The sequence below is a fragment of the Antennarius striatus genome, chromosome 7, assembly GCF_040054535.1.
Source record: "Antennarius striatus isolate MH-2024 chromosome 7, ASM4005453v1, whole genome shotgun sequence".
NCBI classification, from domain to species: Eukaryota; Metazoa; Chordata; class Actinopteri; order Lophiiformes; family Antennariidae; genus Antennarius; species Antennarius striatus.
In genome coordinates this window covers 1,714,389-1,733,624 of record NC_090782.1, presented here as the reverse complement: position 1 = coordinate 1,733,624, position 19,236 = coordinate 1,714,389, and the positions used below count along the sequence as shown (strand labels likewise).

General features: G+C 39.2%; 1 protein-coding gene across 1 annotated transcript in view; it reads left to right on the top strand.

Annotated features, from left to right (window-relative positions):
- Positions 1-19,236, top strand: part of LOC137598558 (inactive N-acetylated-alpha-linked acidic dipeptidase-like protein 2) — a 428,247-nt gene that overhangs the window by 289,170 nt on the left and 119,841 nt on the right. The window contains exon 13 of the mRNA XM_068318829.1: positions 10,397-10,543. Coding sequence (XP_068174930.1) covers positions 10,397-10,543 — 147 coding nt within the window. The remainder of the gene's footprint in view (positions 1-10,396; positions 10,544-19,236) is intronic.

Sequence of the window (19,236 nt, the reverse complement as noted above, 5' to 3'; positions counted from 1 at the left end):
AAATGAATTAAAGACAGATTACAGCCTAATTTGTGTACAACCTATCATCCCAGAACATAAATAATTGCTCTTAGCTGGGATTAATAAATGCCTAAACCGTAAGTGCTCCATCTCTCCATGGGCAATCTTCTGCAAGGTTGACTTTTAACCCACTCAGCAATCATGTTATGAATTGCGAAAGAAAAACCAGAGGATTTCTGCATTGAGTGAGTGGGAAAATACATGCATAATTTACAGCTGGCTGTGTGTATTTTTATGATAGGAGTTTATGCATTTGCCAGTTATCTTAAAATATCCATTTAATGGACTTCCTGGACCTCTATTGTTTCATCGGTTATATTATTATTCATACACAGCATGTGGACTGTCTGCATCATGTCCAGTAAATAATGTCATCACGATACTGATCGATGCTAGTTGGACAAAATGTGAGGGCTGTACATGTTTTTATGGGTTTAAATGATTTTATTTCACTGTGGTTGTGACATAATAAACACAATATAGATAAAAGAAATACTTAAATCCTCAAGGAGAATAAAACATGGCTTTTCTTTCATGAGAGCGCTCATGCTTGTGTTTTTATCTCATCTTGTTGAAGGCTTTGTTGTTCTTCTCTAATTAGAAAAACTATATGTATTTATATTGATCCTGATGCCCATTTCAAGCCACAATAGCTTTAATGCACTCACTCAATAACCTAGGTTCACATCCAGCAGGCCTTTCGGTGCACCACATATGATTTTGTTGATTGAGAGCTATTGAGTGCTGAGCTGAAATCTCAAAATGATTTCAGTATCTTCTTATCATAGCAGACAAAGAAATTAAATATTGATTTCTGGTGTGGCACCACAGGCTGGAATTTCACATTCTCTCTGCTCCCCCCACCGTATCTCCAGGCTCACTTGTTTATTCTCTCAGTCCTTCCATCGCATGTCTGCTTTCCACCTCTTTTTCCAATTATTCCCTCTCTGACGGACGCTTCTCTAATGCAGAACTGTTTTCTCTCTTCTTTCTACACTTACTCATTATGAAACAGTGAAATAAGAGAAGGGGTATTTGATTTATATCTCCTCTTCTACTGATGGGATGATATTCTATCTCTACATACAATCCCACTTTGCTAATTGAGTTGTGCTTAACCTCCTTTCCTCATTCTCTCTACTTCTTGAATTTAGAGATCGCCCGACCCTTTAGAGTGATCATAACCTCAGGTCAGCTGTACGCTATCTCCAATCTGTCTTTAATGAAGCACAGATGAGAGGTTAAGCCAGATTTGATCATAAATACTGATATAAAGTTTCACTTTTTCTTTGAGTTAGAGAATAAAAGAGTGAAGGTCAGTTTTGTGACTTCCTGATCACAAAGTGTCGACCCCTGCTGGGTGTTTCTGAGGGAAAGAGAAGTTGCTTTGTTGCAGAGATTTTATTGATTTGATGAATTACGTCTTTAGCTGGTGTTTGCCCCGCCACCCCATGGGGCATGTATTACACTTCTTTATGTGTGCTCTATTATATACAGTACGGTAATTGATCTGGTGATGTATTCACAGCATTTTCTCCTTTACGTACATGAAGCACGTTACGTCTGTCTGCTAATCTATGCTAACTTGCAGGAACAGTTCTGAAACCTCGGTATCTATAGAAGTGAGTTTATTGAGTGCAGGAACTATTAAGTGTGTTGACAAAACACATTCAGTCAGTCGGTCAGTCGGTGGATTGTATAGAAAAACTCAGGCATCAGAAAGAGACACAATGGAGAGCATTCATAGGAGGACAACACAAGATCATTGTTGTAATATTAGGAATACATTCATGAGCAACAGGTCTTATTTACTAGAACATGTCAGTATAAAAACATTAACAGTGATACTTAATGCACTAATACACAACATTCTGTGGGAATATAATAGATACTGTTTACAGAAATGAAGACTTGGTTTATTTCTTTGCATCAGATGGAAACACCTCAGGTTACTACCAGAGTTAGTGTCAAAGGACATACTCAGGTGTAAAACAAACACTCCTAAAGGTGTGTAATAATACATTTGTTACAGGGGATTGTCTGTATAACTGCTTGTGTTTCATAAAGGAAAGTACAACATAGCAATATGCATTAAAATGGAGTACATTTGTGTGGTACACATACACACACAAACAGGAATAACTGTGTGAGGGGACTGCACACACATATTGATCGGTAACAAGGATTTTTGAACTCATCCACCAGGACTAACTCTGTCATGTCTTACCTGGGCGCTGGCCCTGAAGACGCTGCTGTAAATTGTTTTAACTTATTCACTCATGGATACGATGTGGAAAGTCGTTGCTTGTTCGGTGGTGATATGCGCTTGCAAATTGGATTGCTGGCTGGTGGAAGTGCCTTTAATATCACAGGCATTCATGCAAAGCGAGTTCAAATGAAGTTCATCCAGGGTGTTGGTGGAGCTGGAGCAGCATCCAGCAGAGTGGACAGGCCACGGACGGGAAGTCTTTGCTTGTCTTCAGTCTCATGATGAAGAGTGACTGAGTCTCTGGTAACTAACTGGGAAACAAAAAGATCTGCATCAGTTTGAAATGACAATGTACAGTACATGAATGCAGACCTTAAAGATATCAATACTAAAAGTTTAACAAAGATTTACTCCATCAGTGTACAACACTGAAGCCAGAAGGGATATATTTCCACAATCTCACCACCCACTTGTTGCTCCTGAACTCAGTTTCACTCCACAGTATTTCATCACTTTGTGAAGCAAAAGCAGGACAAAGTTTTAAGTCGTGGTGAGCAGGTCACTGCTTCAACCTGAGTCACATTTGAGTTTGTTATAGGACAACTTTTGGGCTTTAGGGCTCATTATAAATGACTCAAAACATGTGAGAGATATGACAAATGTTTGTTACAAAACATCATATATATAGTATAAGTTTTTGTTTTTTTACACCACTCAATTTATTCTTCACAGTTTTACTCAGTTACTATACATTTCTGAGAATTGGTCATAATATTTGCAGGAAGCAGGCTTTGTCACCATTGCAGGGGGAGCACTACTAATGGAATAGTGACACATCTGACCATGTAATCACAATGTGACCAACTGTCAGTCGCCACACGTATGATTCATGGGAATGTTTGGAATTCCCCTTTTGAGACTGGTTAAGGTATATCTTATCTTATTTGGATATTTCATATATCCATTGACATGACTACAGAGAGCAAAAAAAGATGAATAACTAATATAGCAAAGAGCAGATGAGTATGCAATTAATTCATGACTCACTTTTCTTCCATCCTAGTAAGAGATGGGGAATCCATATTGTAATCTTTTTAATAGATGTAAAATCCTTTGCTCTCAGGCTCATCCTCCTGCCAGTACAATACTGTAGCTATTTAAGATATTTTTTTAGAATTTAGAAAATGATAAGTGTTCTGAAAAGTAAGATTGTGAAACAATCTTTGACCAATGCTTACAAAGCTAGTTTCATGTGGTATTGGTTGTGTAGAGTCAAAGTGAGCGGTTTGAACCTGATGTTATTTCCTGTGCCACACAAGATTTTCTCCCTTCACAGAGAAGTACTAATTGCTGAAATAGAAACAGAATAGAAAATAGAATGTAGAATAGAAGGTTTTTTGGATATGACATCAAGGTGGTACAGTAAGGCGCACCAGCAACCTTTAGAGAGTTGCCGCTTTAGTGATTTCATCGGACTCAAAAGTCCAGAAGCAGACATGAGCCACTTCACTCTGACATTACTCACCATTCATGCTGGACAGGAAACCCTGCTATCTGTGGAAGTATCTCTCTGGGCTGACATTTACTCATAGAAAGCAAAACTAAGCATCAGGACTGGTTGACTAAACGGTGACCTGACCGTGTGGACTGAACGGTTAGCTGTTCTGGACTTGAGGCCAGGCTTAAACCAGGTGCTAGGTTTTGCATACATACAGTCTACCCATAGAACATAATCCTACATGTAATAATGACTAAAGAAGTTCTGATTTTGTTTAGTTAATCTCCTGCGATGTATTTCCATCACTGTTGGACTACATGACCCACTCTCCATTGATGCCAAAATGTGTGATTTCCATTGTGACTCTGAGGTAGACAAGTTGGGCGAGACAAGGTCGCACACAGAATGTACCTGTATTCATTCAACTAGAGCGGGGGGATGCGACATCAAACCGTCAGGAAGCTTTTAGAAAAACTAAATTAGGAAATGATGATGATGGAGTGTAAGTGACCGTGGCAGGGACAACTGGACCCCAGAGCTTCATCCCCTTGAAAAACCTTGGGAAAGAAAGACTTCCATGCGGCGTGAACGAAACACATGGTGACATCAGCAGATGTGGACGACTGAGATAGGGCTGTAGCTGATTGGCTCTGCCCACGCTGGTCTCAGCGATCTCTGTTGTAGGACTTCCTGTTAGGAACAGCAGCAGAAAGCAGCCGTTGCAGAGAACTGTGACAAAAGCTGCAATTAGACAATTAGCCATGTGGCAAATGTTAATGACACATATTTAGAATTATTTAGACCTGTCCTTCACGTAACTAATTGGCTTTATTAAGCAGACAATGTGGAACATGGAACATATTTTAATGGCTACAACTGTGCATTTATTCTGCTCTTCTCCCCACGAATCGAAGCACATCACACAATATGCCTTTTAAGCCTCTTTGGATGCTGGAACTTCCAGGTCATTGCCCCTGAATATTTGAGCTACATTTTGGTTTGACTCCAGCAGATATTACAATCATTTGGTAAGAACATTATCATTTGATAGTTCTGAAATGGTGAAGCACCATGTCCAGAAAGCTGTGTAAATATTTCCTGCTTGATATCCTATAATTGTCATACATTAAACCAGAGTAACTAATAACTTTTACTGCACATTGCATCAAATTATTCTTACATATTAAATTTAAAAGATTCAACAGAAAAAATAAAAGCTTTTCATTAACTCTCACTTCAAATGTCATTTAAACTTCATGATTACAAATAATTTTGACTGGAGGTGATTTTGTAACTGCACAGCAAGACCATTCTGTACTCATCGAAAAGGTCATTTTCTCCCTTGGTTTTGTTGGTAGTCTAAAGCTATTGCTGAACTATTTAATCAGTGGTAGAAAAAAATTATCTGTACTAGTAATATACAGTTAATACAATATACATTTATGAATGCAAGTATCATAGCAAATACTGTTGACGGCAAAATGCTTTGTTCTGATACATCCCATTTATAAAAAGAATTGTAATCCACTAATAAATCCACTGGGCTGTATAAATTGTGTCAAATAATCCAATAAGCTGTTCAAGAAGTAAAAAAAGAACAAACACAGAAGTATTCCAAGTCAAAGGGTGCTTATTCCCCAACAGCAGGTCCTAAACACCCATAGTGGACTCCAGAGGAGCCTGATTAGATCTCTTTGTGGACCCTTTTCATACCCAAGGTCAGTGAGCAGCAGCCTCCCCTGGTCTGTCCCCAAAGCCCAGTATTTAAATGTAAATGTGCAGTGGCTCCTCCGATGGGTGCATAGGCCATCATTTATTTGTGCCATACCAAATATGAAGTTCCTGTTTATGAGGGAACACTGGGTGTGAGCTCCTCCTCCATGTGTGGCAGACACCAGCGTGTTTTCTGCTCATTACAACTATTTTCTGTTCATCCCTTCTGCTTTGTCATTCATCAGCCCCTCACCAGGTTGTCCACTGTGGTAATAAATCAATGGTGCAGAGGGGGATGCTCCGAATGCCCTTTCAGCTTTGCACCTGTCATCCTCTGATCTACTATGGCCAGCTGTGGAAGGCCTTCAATTCAGGGACTTTTCTATAACAATACCAAGTACAATGCCATCAGATGAAACAAATCTAACAACTTAAAAGAAATAGTTCTTCTCTGTGTTAATATGTGATGTATTTTGTTTTATGAATTCAAAATAGGAACCAAATGCAGAGGCAGGCCTCAGATGATGCTTTAATGAGGACAATTTATTGTAACAAGGTACTGAAGATATGGTTCAAAGCAGTTAAATTTGCTTTCTGAGCTGAGTGTGGACAAAGAGAGTCTAGTATAGAGCAGGTCTGAGCAGCTTGAGGGCAGCTGGACGAGGCACGAATCTCTGGAGGCAGTGCGACAAATTTTCATTCAAATATTTCATTTAACATTCAAAATTCAAAGCTAGTCAGGGTACAGGAAAAATATCAATGAAACAAGCTAACAAAACACTGAAGCTGTTTGGGTTTGAAGGGTCTTTATATCCATAAATGACTTGAACGGTCTGGTGAGGACCGGATGTCTGAGCATGGGTCACATGCTACACAGGCTGACCAATGATTGGCTTCAGGCGAGTGGATTTAGCTGCGGGTCGTCAGGTGGAGAGTCGCCAGTAACCATGTGAGCACGCCCAACTGTTGACAGACCAAAGTATGGATGAGAAAAAGTAACAGTAACATAACGTAACGTAAACACGGAGAGGAGAGACTGGCTTACCATCAAGAAAAGGATCAAAATAACAGCAGCGTTACATCATTACATTACAACGTTACAGCATTACATTACAATGTTACAGCATTACATTACAACGTTACAGCATTACATTACAACGTTACAACATTACAGCATTATATTACAACATTACAGCATTACGTTGCGTTACAGTGTTAAAAGAATTACAACGTTACAGCATTACAGCATTACATGACAAAATTACAGCGTTACAGCATTACATTACAACGTTACAGCGTTACAGCATTAAATTACAACATTACAGCATTACAGCATTACTGTACATTACAACGTTACAGCATTACAGCATTATATTACAACATTACAGCATTACATTACAACGTTACAGCGTTAAAGCATTACGTGACAACGTTACAGCGTTACAGCATTACATTACAACATTCCAGTGTTACAGATTACAGCATTACATTACAACGTTACAGCGTTACACTATTACAACATTACAGTGTTACATTACGTTGCAGCGTTACATTGCAACGTTACAGCATTACAGCATTACATTACAATGTTACAGCATTACAGCATTATATCACAAGATTACAGCATTGCATTTCAAGATTACAGCATTACATTACAAGTTTACGGCATTATATTGCAATGTTGCAGCATTACATTAAAATGTTACAGCGTTACATCATTACATTACAATGTTACAGTGTTACATTACATTGTAGCATTACATTACAAGACTACAGCATTACATTAACACTAGGGCTGACACTTTAACGCGTTAATTAGATTAGTTAATTACGCTGCAAATTAGCGCGCGATAAAAATTAACGCAATCAATTGTGAGTGGCAAGTCAATGCGCAAGCATTTTAAATTTGTCCCATTGAGGGATTCGTAGGCTGCAGTCACATCACTTCCTACCTGCGCCACTAGTCAAAAGCAGAGTGACTGACAACAGAGATGGACACGACACAAGAGAGCGAGGCAAGCCCACTCGGACCTTTGGGCGGAAAGTTTATTTATAAAAAGAACAAAGACGGACCATCAACAAAAACGCAGTGATTCTGCGCTGTAGACCCTCCGTCAGTCTGCACCAGGGCAGCTGTGGCTACACAAGTAGCTTACCATCACCAAGTATGAATGAGGAGTGAATGAACAATGGATCTGATGTAAACCGTATATATATATATATATATATATATATATATATATATATATATATATATATATATATATATATATATATATATCATCCATTATTATTATTGTTGTTATAATAATAATAATTTATTATTATTATTATTATTATTATTATTATTATTATTATTATTATTATTATTATTATTATTACTGTTATTATTATAATTATTATTATAATTATTATTATAATTATTATTATTATTATTTGCACCTTTTGTAAAAAAGAATTTTCGTATCACCGAAGCAGCTCCAGCCTAACGTATCATTTAAATGCAAAACATGTGAAGGACACAGAGTTGAACGTTATCTTACCCTTTTAAAGGAAAAGCCTGTTAGCATCTTGCTATTGATGTTGCCTTATTTAGAGGCATGTTATTCTATTCATTGTGAATTGCTGTATTGAGTCGGCTTTAGTATTGATTTTGATTGAGAGTTTGCTTATGTGCCTGTTTGAGACTCAGCCTTATTTTATTTCTGAATTGTATTTATTTTATTTAGCTGTATTTGTATTACATTTTTGAGAAATGCTCCTGGCCTAGTTGTTTTGCTGATGTGCTTGGCCTTTTTTCTTTTGGATTTCATTTATAAAGCACACTTAACCAATAAAAATGTGGATTTAAACTCTTCTCTTCTTGGTGTATTATATTGATTAGTCATGCACTACAATTTTGTAATGTCCTAGAATTCAAATTCTTTATTTGGGGGCCCTTAGCAGGTATAATATTAAAATGTGATTAATTAGATTAATTAATTCAAATCCTGTAATTAATTAGATTATTTTTTTAATTAATCTGACAGCACTAATTACAACATTACATCACTACATTAAAACGTTACAGCATTACATTAGATGTTACAGCATCGCATTACGTTACAGCTTTACAAAGTCACATTACAACATTACATCATTACATTACGTTACAGCATAACAGCATTACATTACAATGTTTAAGCATTACATTAAATGTTATGGCATTACATTATAACATTACAGCAACACATTACAGTATTACAGCATTACAAGATTCAATTATAACATTAAAGCACAACAGCATTGCGTAACATTACTACACCATTACATTCCAACATTACATCATTATATCACAGCATGAAGGCATAACATTATAATGTAATACTGTAACATTGTAATGTTATGCTGTAACATTACAATAGTGCATTACAGCATTGCATTACAACATTACAGCATTACATTACATCATTACATTTTGTGTGTGTGTGTGTGTGTGTGTGTGTGTGTGTGTGTGTGTGTGTGTGTGTGTGTGTGTGTGTGTGTGTGTGTGTGTGTGTGTGTGTGTGTGTGTGTTGCTTGGCCACTAATATACAGTAATCCCTTCTTACTTGTGGTTAATATGTTCCAGGAACACCCGCAAAAAAACAAAAGTTTTCAACACAGCGACAAACTTTTTTATTATTTACAGTAATTTAAATGTTTATGAACCCTCCCCATACTGATATAAAACCACGTTATATTCGTATTATCTTTTCCCACACTCTTGTTTAAAACACTTTTGTTTTGTTTATTTTTTGTTTACTGCTTTTTGAATTGCAGCGCGCTAACTGATGCTGTTAGCCAATAGAATGCATATATAGTATCACGTGACTACCTACTAAAAATGTACTGAAGCTGTTCATCTTGAAGTGCGAACAAGCAAAGGATTACTGTAATAAACATTTCTTCATTGTGCATGTGTGTTGCATTATACTTCCGTATTATTTGAGGTGTGAGTGTAAATCATTATTGTGTGATGATGCATTTAGGATGTGTCAAATCTTTCTGTTTTAATGATGAGCACAAGGACCAATGCCAGGTGACCCTGAATGTGGACATCACTGTTTAGCAACGACAGGCAGGCCTGTGATTCAGGCCCGTCACAATCCTCTAGGCCATTAACTACTTTTGTTCTCTGCATTTGAATATTTAACTGATATTCAGGAGGGGTAGGACTATATCCTGAATATGAATTAATTGTCTGTTTGCTAGATGGACCATGGATCATGATAATTGTCATGTTTGACTCATGGCTTCTGGGAGGAATATGAGAGTATTGATGGTGTTTACTGTGTCAATTACAAGGATTGGACCAAAACTGATCTTCATTCATTCTTTCATTATTTTGACATAACTACATGATATAATGATCACAGCCCAGGTTCATGTGGTGAAACAGTTTGTAAGAGCAGTGTCCTGAGAAATTCTGAGAAACTAAGGTGAAGTTAAGCATCTATGCAGAGATGAGTCACTGAATCCGATAAAATGATTCATTTGGGTGGGTGGCTGCAGTTGGAAATGTAAAAAACACCCATTACAGCTTTATCCTCCGGTCTGAATAATGTTCCATTTAACCACAGAAAAACACCTCTCCATTGATTTCAATGGAGGATCTGTTGATTCAAGATGGCTAGAGCCCGGCGTGTTCAAGAAGCCATGAAATATTTAAATGTGAAACAGCAGTCTGGACCTCCATCACTACACATGGAGGTTATACAAAGTTACAGCCTTAAATGTATCCAGTAATGATAGTTGAGCAGAAGGTGCAACAATTTCCTCTGAAATGTGTTGGGACAGAAATTTAAACGTGGCAGTATGACAAAGTGTTTTCTCTGAAACGAGATTAATTTATTTAAATGGCAGCAGCTCTCCTAAACCCTCTCGCTCCCTTCCTACCAGTGAATTCTTCTCATCCCACTCTGTTTCTCTCTCAGAGACAGCTGCTGAGCTGCATCCGTGGTGGCAGCTGCCCTGGACCCAATGTCAGCTCCCTGCAGCTGCCTGGAGACGGCAAATTCTTCGCCAACCATTTGGCCGTGCCCACCATGGAATTTGCCTTCGAGCAGACCAAAGGAGGAGAGGTATGCTAAAAGTCAAAGCGCCCAAAACTGCTGTGTCCACTACGCCTGAGGAATGCTCTGCTAACAGGCATGAACTTAGACTTAGAATTCCTTTTATTGTCATTGCACAGAGACTCAGAACAGTGAATCTGGCGATGAAATGTCGTTGCTTGGCAACCGGAGTACACAGTATTTGTTCGCATCATTATTTCTATAGTGTTAGGAAACATATAAACAGTGTGAGGATAGAGATAGACATGTTTTAAGCATTATTAACAGTATGAGTCTTATAAATAAAATTTAATAAATACATAATATTGCACGGAGCCTAAGGCCTGGCATGTAAACTTGAAATGTTGAAAATTATGTATAGATTATAGATATATTATAAATAGATCATATTATATAATTTATAATTATAGTACATATATATAATATACGTATATACTATAATATAATAACAATAATAGATTATATTATATAATTATGTACAGTGTCGGTACTTAGCAGCTAACTAACATTAGAGAAGAATATTACACATGGGAATGTTGTAAAAGGTGCAGAAGTGGAGTTAGTGATCATGAACTTAGTGATCATGAACGGACCGGGGGAGATTTATCTGGCATTTAGCAATATATATATATATATATATATATATATATATATATATATATATATATATATATATATATATATTGCTACCTCTACTTACAAAATTAATCGGTTCTGGAAGAAATTTCGTAAGTAGAAAATTTTGTAAGTAGAGACGCGTTTTCCATGCAAATGCCCTAATCCGTTCCAAGCCCCCCAAAATTCAGACATAAATGTTTTATAAAGCATAAAAATGCATCAAAACATGTAACAAATACATGTTACAATTAGATTATTACACAATAAATGAGAGTTGTGCATAATGTAAAAAACAAAGAATAAAGAATAATAATAATGCTCATTAACCTTTTAACTGCTGTCCTCATTGTTTTTTGCCCTCTTTGGTTCATGCCCTCTTGCCCCACCATGAACAACAGAGTGAATTCCAGTCCTCCTTCTGAACTTCTCCAACCACCCACGCGATGCCTTAAACTCCTTAAACTTCCTTTAGTTTTAATAACGTGGTGATTGTAGATGCATTACGGCCATATTCTTTGGTGAGATCAACCAAACGCATCCCTTTTTCAGGCTTTTCAATCATCTCTTGATTTGTTTGTACGGACAAAAAAACGCTTTTCTTCGTCTTTTCTTTTCCTCTTTTCTCCGTCACTTTCTTGGGGTCCACAGTGAATACTCTAAAAGTTAATATATTCACGTAAAACTATCAGAACACCTCGTGGGTCGAGGGCTGAATGACGAGGACGCTGCATAGACACCTATCTAGCTACATACAGAGGTCCCTCTTAGCCAATGGGATGCCAGGATGCTAGGTAATAGCCAATGGCAGAGCAGCTATAAGAATGTTGTGTTCAGTAACCTGTGGGAACTGCGAGTGTCAGCCCATACTGTATTTTTACCTTTCGTAACTCGAAATTTCTTTCATAACTAGGGGTAATATTTTCCTGTTGGGGCATTTCATAATTAGAACATTTTGTATGTAGAGACATTCATAAGTAGAGGTACCACTGTATTACACTATTATACACTGAGTAGCACAAGAGCAACAGTTTGTTTCAGCAGAGCGGTTGAAATGGGGTGTCAGCTGCTTATTATTCGTGTTTCAATGAAGGGTAAAACGTTCTTGGTGTGGACACACACCTCTCGCTGGTCTGTGGATGGTGTGTTCAGGTAGAGACAGTCTGCCTCTGCAGTAAGTCATACAGTCTCACATCAGCAGAGAACATCCCAGCATCATCTGCAAACCCAGCGTGAACCACTGCAGTATGGATTGTGTTTCTATTTAAATAACAAATCTACATCACTGATTGTACAAAATATGCATACCCATGTTTATATCCATTAAATATGCAGCACTGATGTCTGTTGTAGTGCCTTTGGGTGAAAACAAACATTTGGCTCCAGCTAACTCAGCCCACTCAAATTTGAAACTTTGGGCTAAGACAGCAACTAGAGCGTAATTAGAGCGAGGAGATCTAGATATTTATCAGCATGGAAGACATGGTGGCTTTATTTAGGAGAGATAACTCAGGACAGTCTGACACAGAAAGCTGGTCACTGATAGAGAAAGGTACAGAATGTTAGCATTAGCTGAGCAGCACTGATGTCACAAAGTCCTGGTTAATGTGTTCATCGTTTCAGTGAGACGTCCTGTATGTTAAACTGACAGGAACTCAGCTGGGGAGGGGGGGTTACCTATGTACTTCTTTACTCCGTTGTTTAGAAGGACACGTTATTCATCAAGCATCACTCAGAGGAATGCTGCTGATAGTGATCAGAGGATTTGGAGCAGCTTTGCTCTCCTTAGAGGAGGTTTTAGGAAATATTCATGAAGCTTCCTGCATTTTCAGCAAGAAGAGAGGCAATTATAAGGTTAAGATTCAGATGACAGATTGAATAAATTAGTGGCTCTGAACTCCAAAACAAGTGAGTATCTGTGTGTATGAATGTACTTTGTTTATCTATGTTACAACATATTTCTTCTGTGTTACACACAACATATTTTATCTGTCTTACATAGAACACATTTTATCTATGTTATATACATAATGATATACAGTGCGCTGTTGTTGCTCTTGGTTAATGCATTCCAGGAACCACATGCAAATAACAAATTCTGCGATGAAGCAATGAACTATTTATCTTATTATTTACGGTGATTTAAACGTTTATGAACCACACCCCCCCATACTGACATTAAACCACCTTCTATCTGTATTACCTTTAAAACACTCTGATAGACTGTTTAAAGCACTTTTGTGTCTCACAGAACGTAGCGCACTTCCAGATGCCGTCAGCCAATAGAATCCGTGTACGGTATCACGTGACTGCCTACTAACAATCCGCCATGAGGTGAAGTTGCGAGCGCTGATGCGTAAATATGCGATCCATCTATAAAGCAGGAAGTCCATCCGTTTGGATGAACACTCTCCTCCCATCTGTGACATGAAACTGAACCATTTCATCTATTTCCCCTCACAGATGTGTTTTTCAGCGATTACAGTAATGACACATGGAACCAGTGACTCCACAGATCCACACCATAACATTACTAAATTAAAGTAGAGCAGTGGAGTAATTCTCTAATTCAGGTACAGGGTTATGATGACAAACTCTTTCTAAATTAATTCCATTAATTTTCTGATTAGACACATGTTCTTTTTCTTTCTCACAAGCCGGTTATGCTGACAAGCTGACACACACATCACAGAAAATTATGTTATTGAAATTTGTTCTTTTATTAAATGTGAAATAATTGTGAATAAATGGAGCTTGTGTTTAGCTGTGATATCTAGAACAATCAATAAATCTGTTCATTGGACAAGGTCCTTATTAATTTAGATGTCGATGACAATCACAATTACTGTAAAATCAGACAAACAGATTGTCCGTACACATTTCAAACAAGGAAATGCATTAATTATATGCTTTTTTAAGATGGCGTCTTTTCTTCCTGTGGTGAAATGAATTTAAACACAATCCCAACAAAGAATCAATCTATTCCCTAAAATAGGTTTGGAACAAAAACCCAGGTTAGGTGGTGGTTTTCCATCATGACCTTCCTGGTTGCTAGGCAGCAGCCAGTGTTTTGACACACACTGATTTTTCTGCTGGAGGAATAAAATAAGCATTTCCTCCATTGGGTTCAGGCATGATTAAAAAGTTGTTGTTTTTTGTTTTGTTTTTATCTCAAGCATCATTTCAGATATAATCTCATCTACAAGGTAAAGAATAGCAGAAGAAAAAAAATCCAAAAAGATCTCAATATAATTGTGCAATTTAGAGCTTTCAAAATAAATCAATTGCTGAGGTAAGCGCAGCACCAGGATTCCAGCATTTCAGGATCGGTGTCTGTATCACTGTCACATTTTCTTTTTCAGATCACTTCCTTCACAGCAGACCCTCTGCACTATGTGGTTCACACATTACTGGTGTTGCCATGGTGAATTTCCCTAAGTTGAGTTTGAGAAGTTGTGATACATTTTCTTATTTCTACATTGTCCTACATTTTAAAGCAGCTGCTACATAAAGAGAATAGTGGAGGGTAACAAAATAAATGTAATTCGGTAGTTTTAGTGAGTTTCATATGAACAAATAGTGTTATTTCCTAAAAGGACGTCTCTATGACAGGTAAAGGAACATTGTAATGTCTGGTGGAAAATTAAATACAAAAGCACCAAAAGCATAAATGCAATAAATTTTGTGTGAAATTGAAAATGATTCAATCAGGGGTTAAGTTCAGGAAATGAATGCAGCAGGAACGTTCATCCGATCAGGAGCAGATGAACGGATCAGACGCCTGGCCGATCAGGAAATGGGCCACAGAGCGAGTGGAACACACACAGGCGAGCCAGAGAACACACACCAAACCATCTGGCTCACGAACCGGGCCTGTGTAAATACTGGAGGGGGGGACAAAATGAGCTGAGGGGATTGGCCGAGAAACCAGGTGAAGGGAATGGAATGACCGGAGGTAGGGTTGGTTTGAAGTGACAGCAGAGATAATAATCTGGAACAAGACACCAAAGAAGACTAAACTGAATCTCAGTAGGGGTCCTAAACCTGGACTTGTTGCCATTTTTATAATTAGATGAGTAATTTGAAACTGAAAGTGTTTTAAACTACGTCAGGCAGATTGGAACCTATCCCAGCTGGCAATGGGCAATGACGGGGTACACACCTGATGAGGCGCACGCAAAGGATGAGCAACTACTCAGACACACACTCACAACCACGGTCAATCCTGACTGATCGGTTTCCCCAAACTGCATGTTTCTGGAGATGGGAGGAGGTCAGAGAACCCAGAGAGAACCCCCACACACACACACACACACACACACACACACACACACACACACACACACACACACACACTCAGGGAGAACAGTCAAACTGAACAGAAAGGACTCAAACCCAAAACCTTCTTAATGTGAGGTTAGGGTTAGGGCTGTTGTGAAGGATTCATCAGGTCTTCCTCTACAAATCCTTGTTGACTCTGGGTGACTGAAGAACTAGAGGAAGAAGCTTCATTGGTCGTTATACAATCCTACAACTAAATTGTGAGGTCAGATGGAGAGTTGGTCGGGCTGCTGCACCCTGGGGGCGCTCTTGACACTGTGGGCCAAGATGACCTAAAGGTCCCTAGATGTATGTATTTCCCTACCCGAAGAAAACCGGTTCTGACACGGAGAGGACATGCAAAGTCTTCACAGAAAGGGCCGTGTTGGAAATACTAGGGTTTGAACCCATGACCTTCTTGCTGTGAGGCAATAGTGCTAACCACTGCGCCACCGTGCCGCCAATGTAGGATTTCCAGTTGTAAGCAGTATCAGTATATAACCCTAACCTTGACAGACCATAAAAACATGTTTTACAGAGTTTGTGACTTTTAGATACAGTGGAAACTACAGTATATTTGCAGACATTTAAATTCAAATTTGGGCTATCCTCAGTGAAAATGATTAGTTTTGCTATCTGGCTTCATTCACTCCCACTCTTTGGGACTGTTCACTTGTTCTATCGTCTGAATCGTAGCTGACTTTGGTAAAATAATCAGGAGTGAACAGAGCACATGTAGAAGTGGGCGTTTCCAGGTAACCTCCAAAGGGAGACTTCCTGATTGGATGCCTGACAGCTTCAGCTGTCTCATTGTGAATCTATGGAACAATGGTCGTCCTCCACGCTCCCTCTGGATGTCCAACATCTCATCCTCTGACTAAAGCCCAGCCCAGTCACCCTGCAGGGGAAACGCATGTCACCCATTTGCAATCTATTTTCATAGAGTTCATGACCATGGAGAAGACTTGATAAAGCAGCGTTGCGCAGCATTGTGTAGCGTTGTGTAGCGCTGTGTAGCATTGTGTAGCGCTGTGTAGCATTGTGTAGCGCTGTGTAGCGCTGTGTAGCATTGTGTAGCGCTGTGTAGCGCTGTGTAGCATTGTGTAGCATTGTGTAGCGCTGTGCAGCTGCAGACGTCTGGTGCTGAAAGCAGGCCAGTGAGAAGGTGCTGCTGTCCACAGGGGAGCTACGTCTGGAGTCGCATCTGGGCTACCTCCCACACGAAGGACACCTGTTTCCACACCTCCAGGACACAGATAAGATGATTGATGAGGTGTCCACGTTCACACAGAAGCTCCTGGTTATTAGGTTTGCTATTGGTCCCTTTGGTGTTTCCCTGAAGTGTGATTTGTAATTTAAAATAGGTCATTGTTGGCTTTGGTTCCACACGTGCCATTCTACCCACCCTCACTTTACCACTCTAACTACATCTGCAGTCACAACTATTATCAGTCCAGCTGGTACAAGGAGTCATGACATTTTTGTCTCGGTGATCCACACGCGTGTTAGGAACCCTTCACGTCTTCCTTGATCCTTTTTTCTGATGTTGTGGTCACAATGATCTGTATAAACAGGTGAGTAATGAGATTCTTCTAACAAGTCTAATGAGTGTGAAGGTGTGTGTGTGTGTGTGTGTGTGTGTGTGTGTGTGTGTGTGTGTGTGTGTGTGTGTGTGTGTGTGTGTGTGTGTGTGTGTGTGTGTGTGGTTCATCAATACGACCCAACCACCCTGCCTCCGTCTCCCGCTCCACCCTGCCAGGCCTCCTGTTCTTTACATTGCGTTCATTCATCACCATATGCAGATTGATCAGACCTACGGTTCCTGTAATATGTATTAAGAACCACCAGATGCTACGTAGCATTATGACAGTGTTCATGACAGGACTGTGGTTAACCATTGCTTTTTTTGTTTAGCGTCTGTTTTTCCCTCCCACCATACAATAACAGATTTAGACAATCAACCATTCACACTCGTCCATGGTCGATTTACGGCTACCAGTTGGCGATCCTGGGGAGAACCCACACTGACACCCCCCACACAACACTGCAATACTCTGCCACCCACTCCTGTTATAGTTTAACTTATTTTAAAGCATGTTTGAAAAATGTTGCATGGTTGATTTAAAATATCTGAGAAATCACACAGAAGGTCTTATTTTCTATTTACCCATAATGAATTACTAATACAAAATAGTGGTATGACTAGTTTCATTAATGATGTAACATTAATGATGTACTTTATATATTTCTTATATGTTATTTTTTCATAGACATGTGGAAGTAAACTTTTGTTGGTGCAGTGTGTGGGCGGTGCATCTGACATGTCATCCAGTGTTGACTTTGGGGAGTTGGAACAGAAATCCAGACAGACCGGTGAGGTCTAGGAGACAGTCTGTCATCTCTTCAGGACTGTTGCCACATCGGGGTTAAAGCTTACACTCACTATGAGATGTGAAAATAACAGGGCATCACACGCCACAGAATCCATTACATTTCCATGCCTCAGGGAGTAATGAATGCACCAGCTCACACGATCTCTTGAGAAGTAACTGTTCAAAAAAAAATTACTGGAGATGCTGCATCGCCCTACTTTCAGTCAGAAGTCAAAGAAAAAATGAGGAAACATTTGATAGAGTCCGCACTGACTCACCTTTAGCAAGACTTTAACATTTGATTTATTGTCTGCTGACACTAGTATGCTAGCTCACACTAGATCAAAAGGCTGATTTCCCATTGCTTAGTAGCATCATCATCTGAAATATTATTGTTGGGCATCACTTGGATTGGAATAATTCTGGTTCTGCTTTTACGTTCTGATTTTTCTGAGTTTCTCGATTGTGGTTCTTCAAGGTGTGTTAGAATAGGCGACACGTCTGTGTCACAGAAAGGAAATGCATTTGTAACAAAAGGTTTGTTTCATATGAAGAATGAATCAATCATTGTTCTTCACCAGGTGTTGTGGAGGGATACAACGTCAGTGAGACTGGATCTCGTTCTTTACCACGTGTTGGTGGATGGATACAACGTCAGTGAGACTGGATCTCGTTCTTTACCACGTGTTGGTGGATGGATACGACATCAGTGAGACCGGATCTCGTTCTTTACCACGTGTTGGTGGATGGATACGACATCAGTGAAACTGGATCTCGTTCTTTACCACGTGTTGGTGGATGGATACGACGTCAGTGAGACTGGATCTCGTTCTTTACCACGTGTTGGTGGATGGATACGACATCAGTGAGACCGGATCTCGTTCTTTACCACGTGTTGGTGGATGGATACAACATCAGTGAGACCGGATCTCGTTCTTTACCACGTGTTGGTGGATGGATACGACATCAGTGAGACCGGATCTCGTTCTTTACCACGTGTTGGTGGATGGATACAACATCGGTGAGACCGGATCTCGTTCTTTACCGCGTGTTGGTGGATGGATACGACATCAGTGAGACCGGATCTCGTTCTTTACCACGTGTTGGTGGATGGATACAACATCGGTGAGACCGGATCTCGTTCTTTACCGCGTGTTGGTGGATGGATACAACATCAGTGAGACCGGATCTCGTTCTTTACCACGTGTTGGTGGATGGATACGACATCAGTGAGACCAGAACTCGTTCTCGTTGGTGGAGTAAAGATGTAGTTTGTTTGTTCTTGTGACTTTTGCGTTTCTTTTCATTCTTGATCATTGTTTATGTAACATATATAATTAGTTATACACAGGTAAAGTCTGCATGTCTATCGATTGATAAAAATATGAGTTTTAT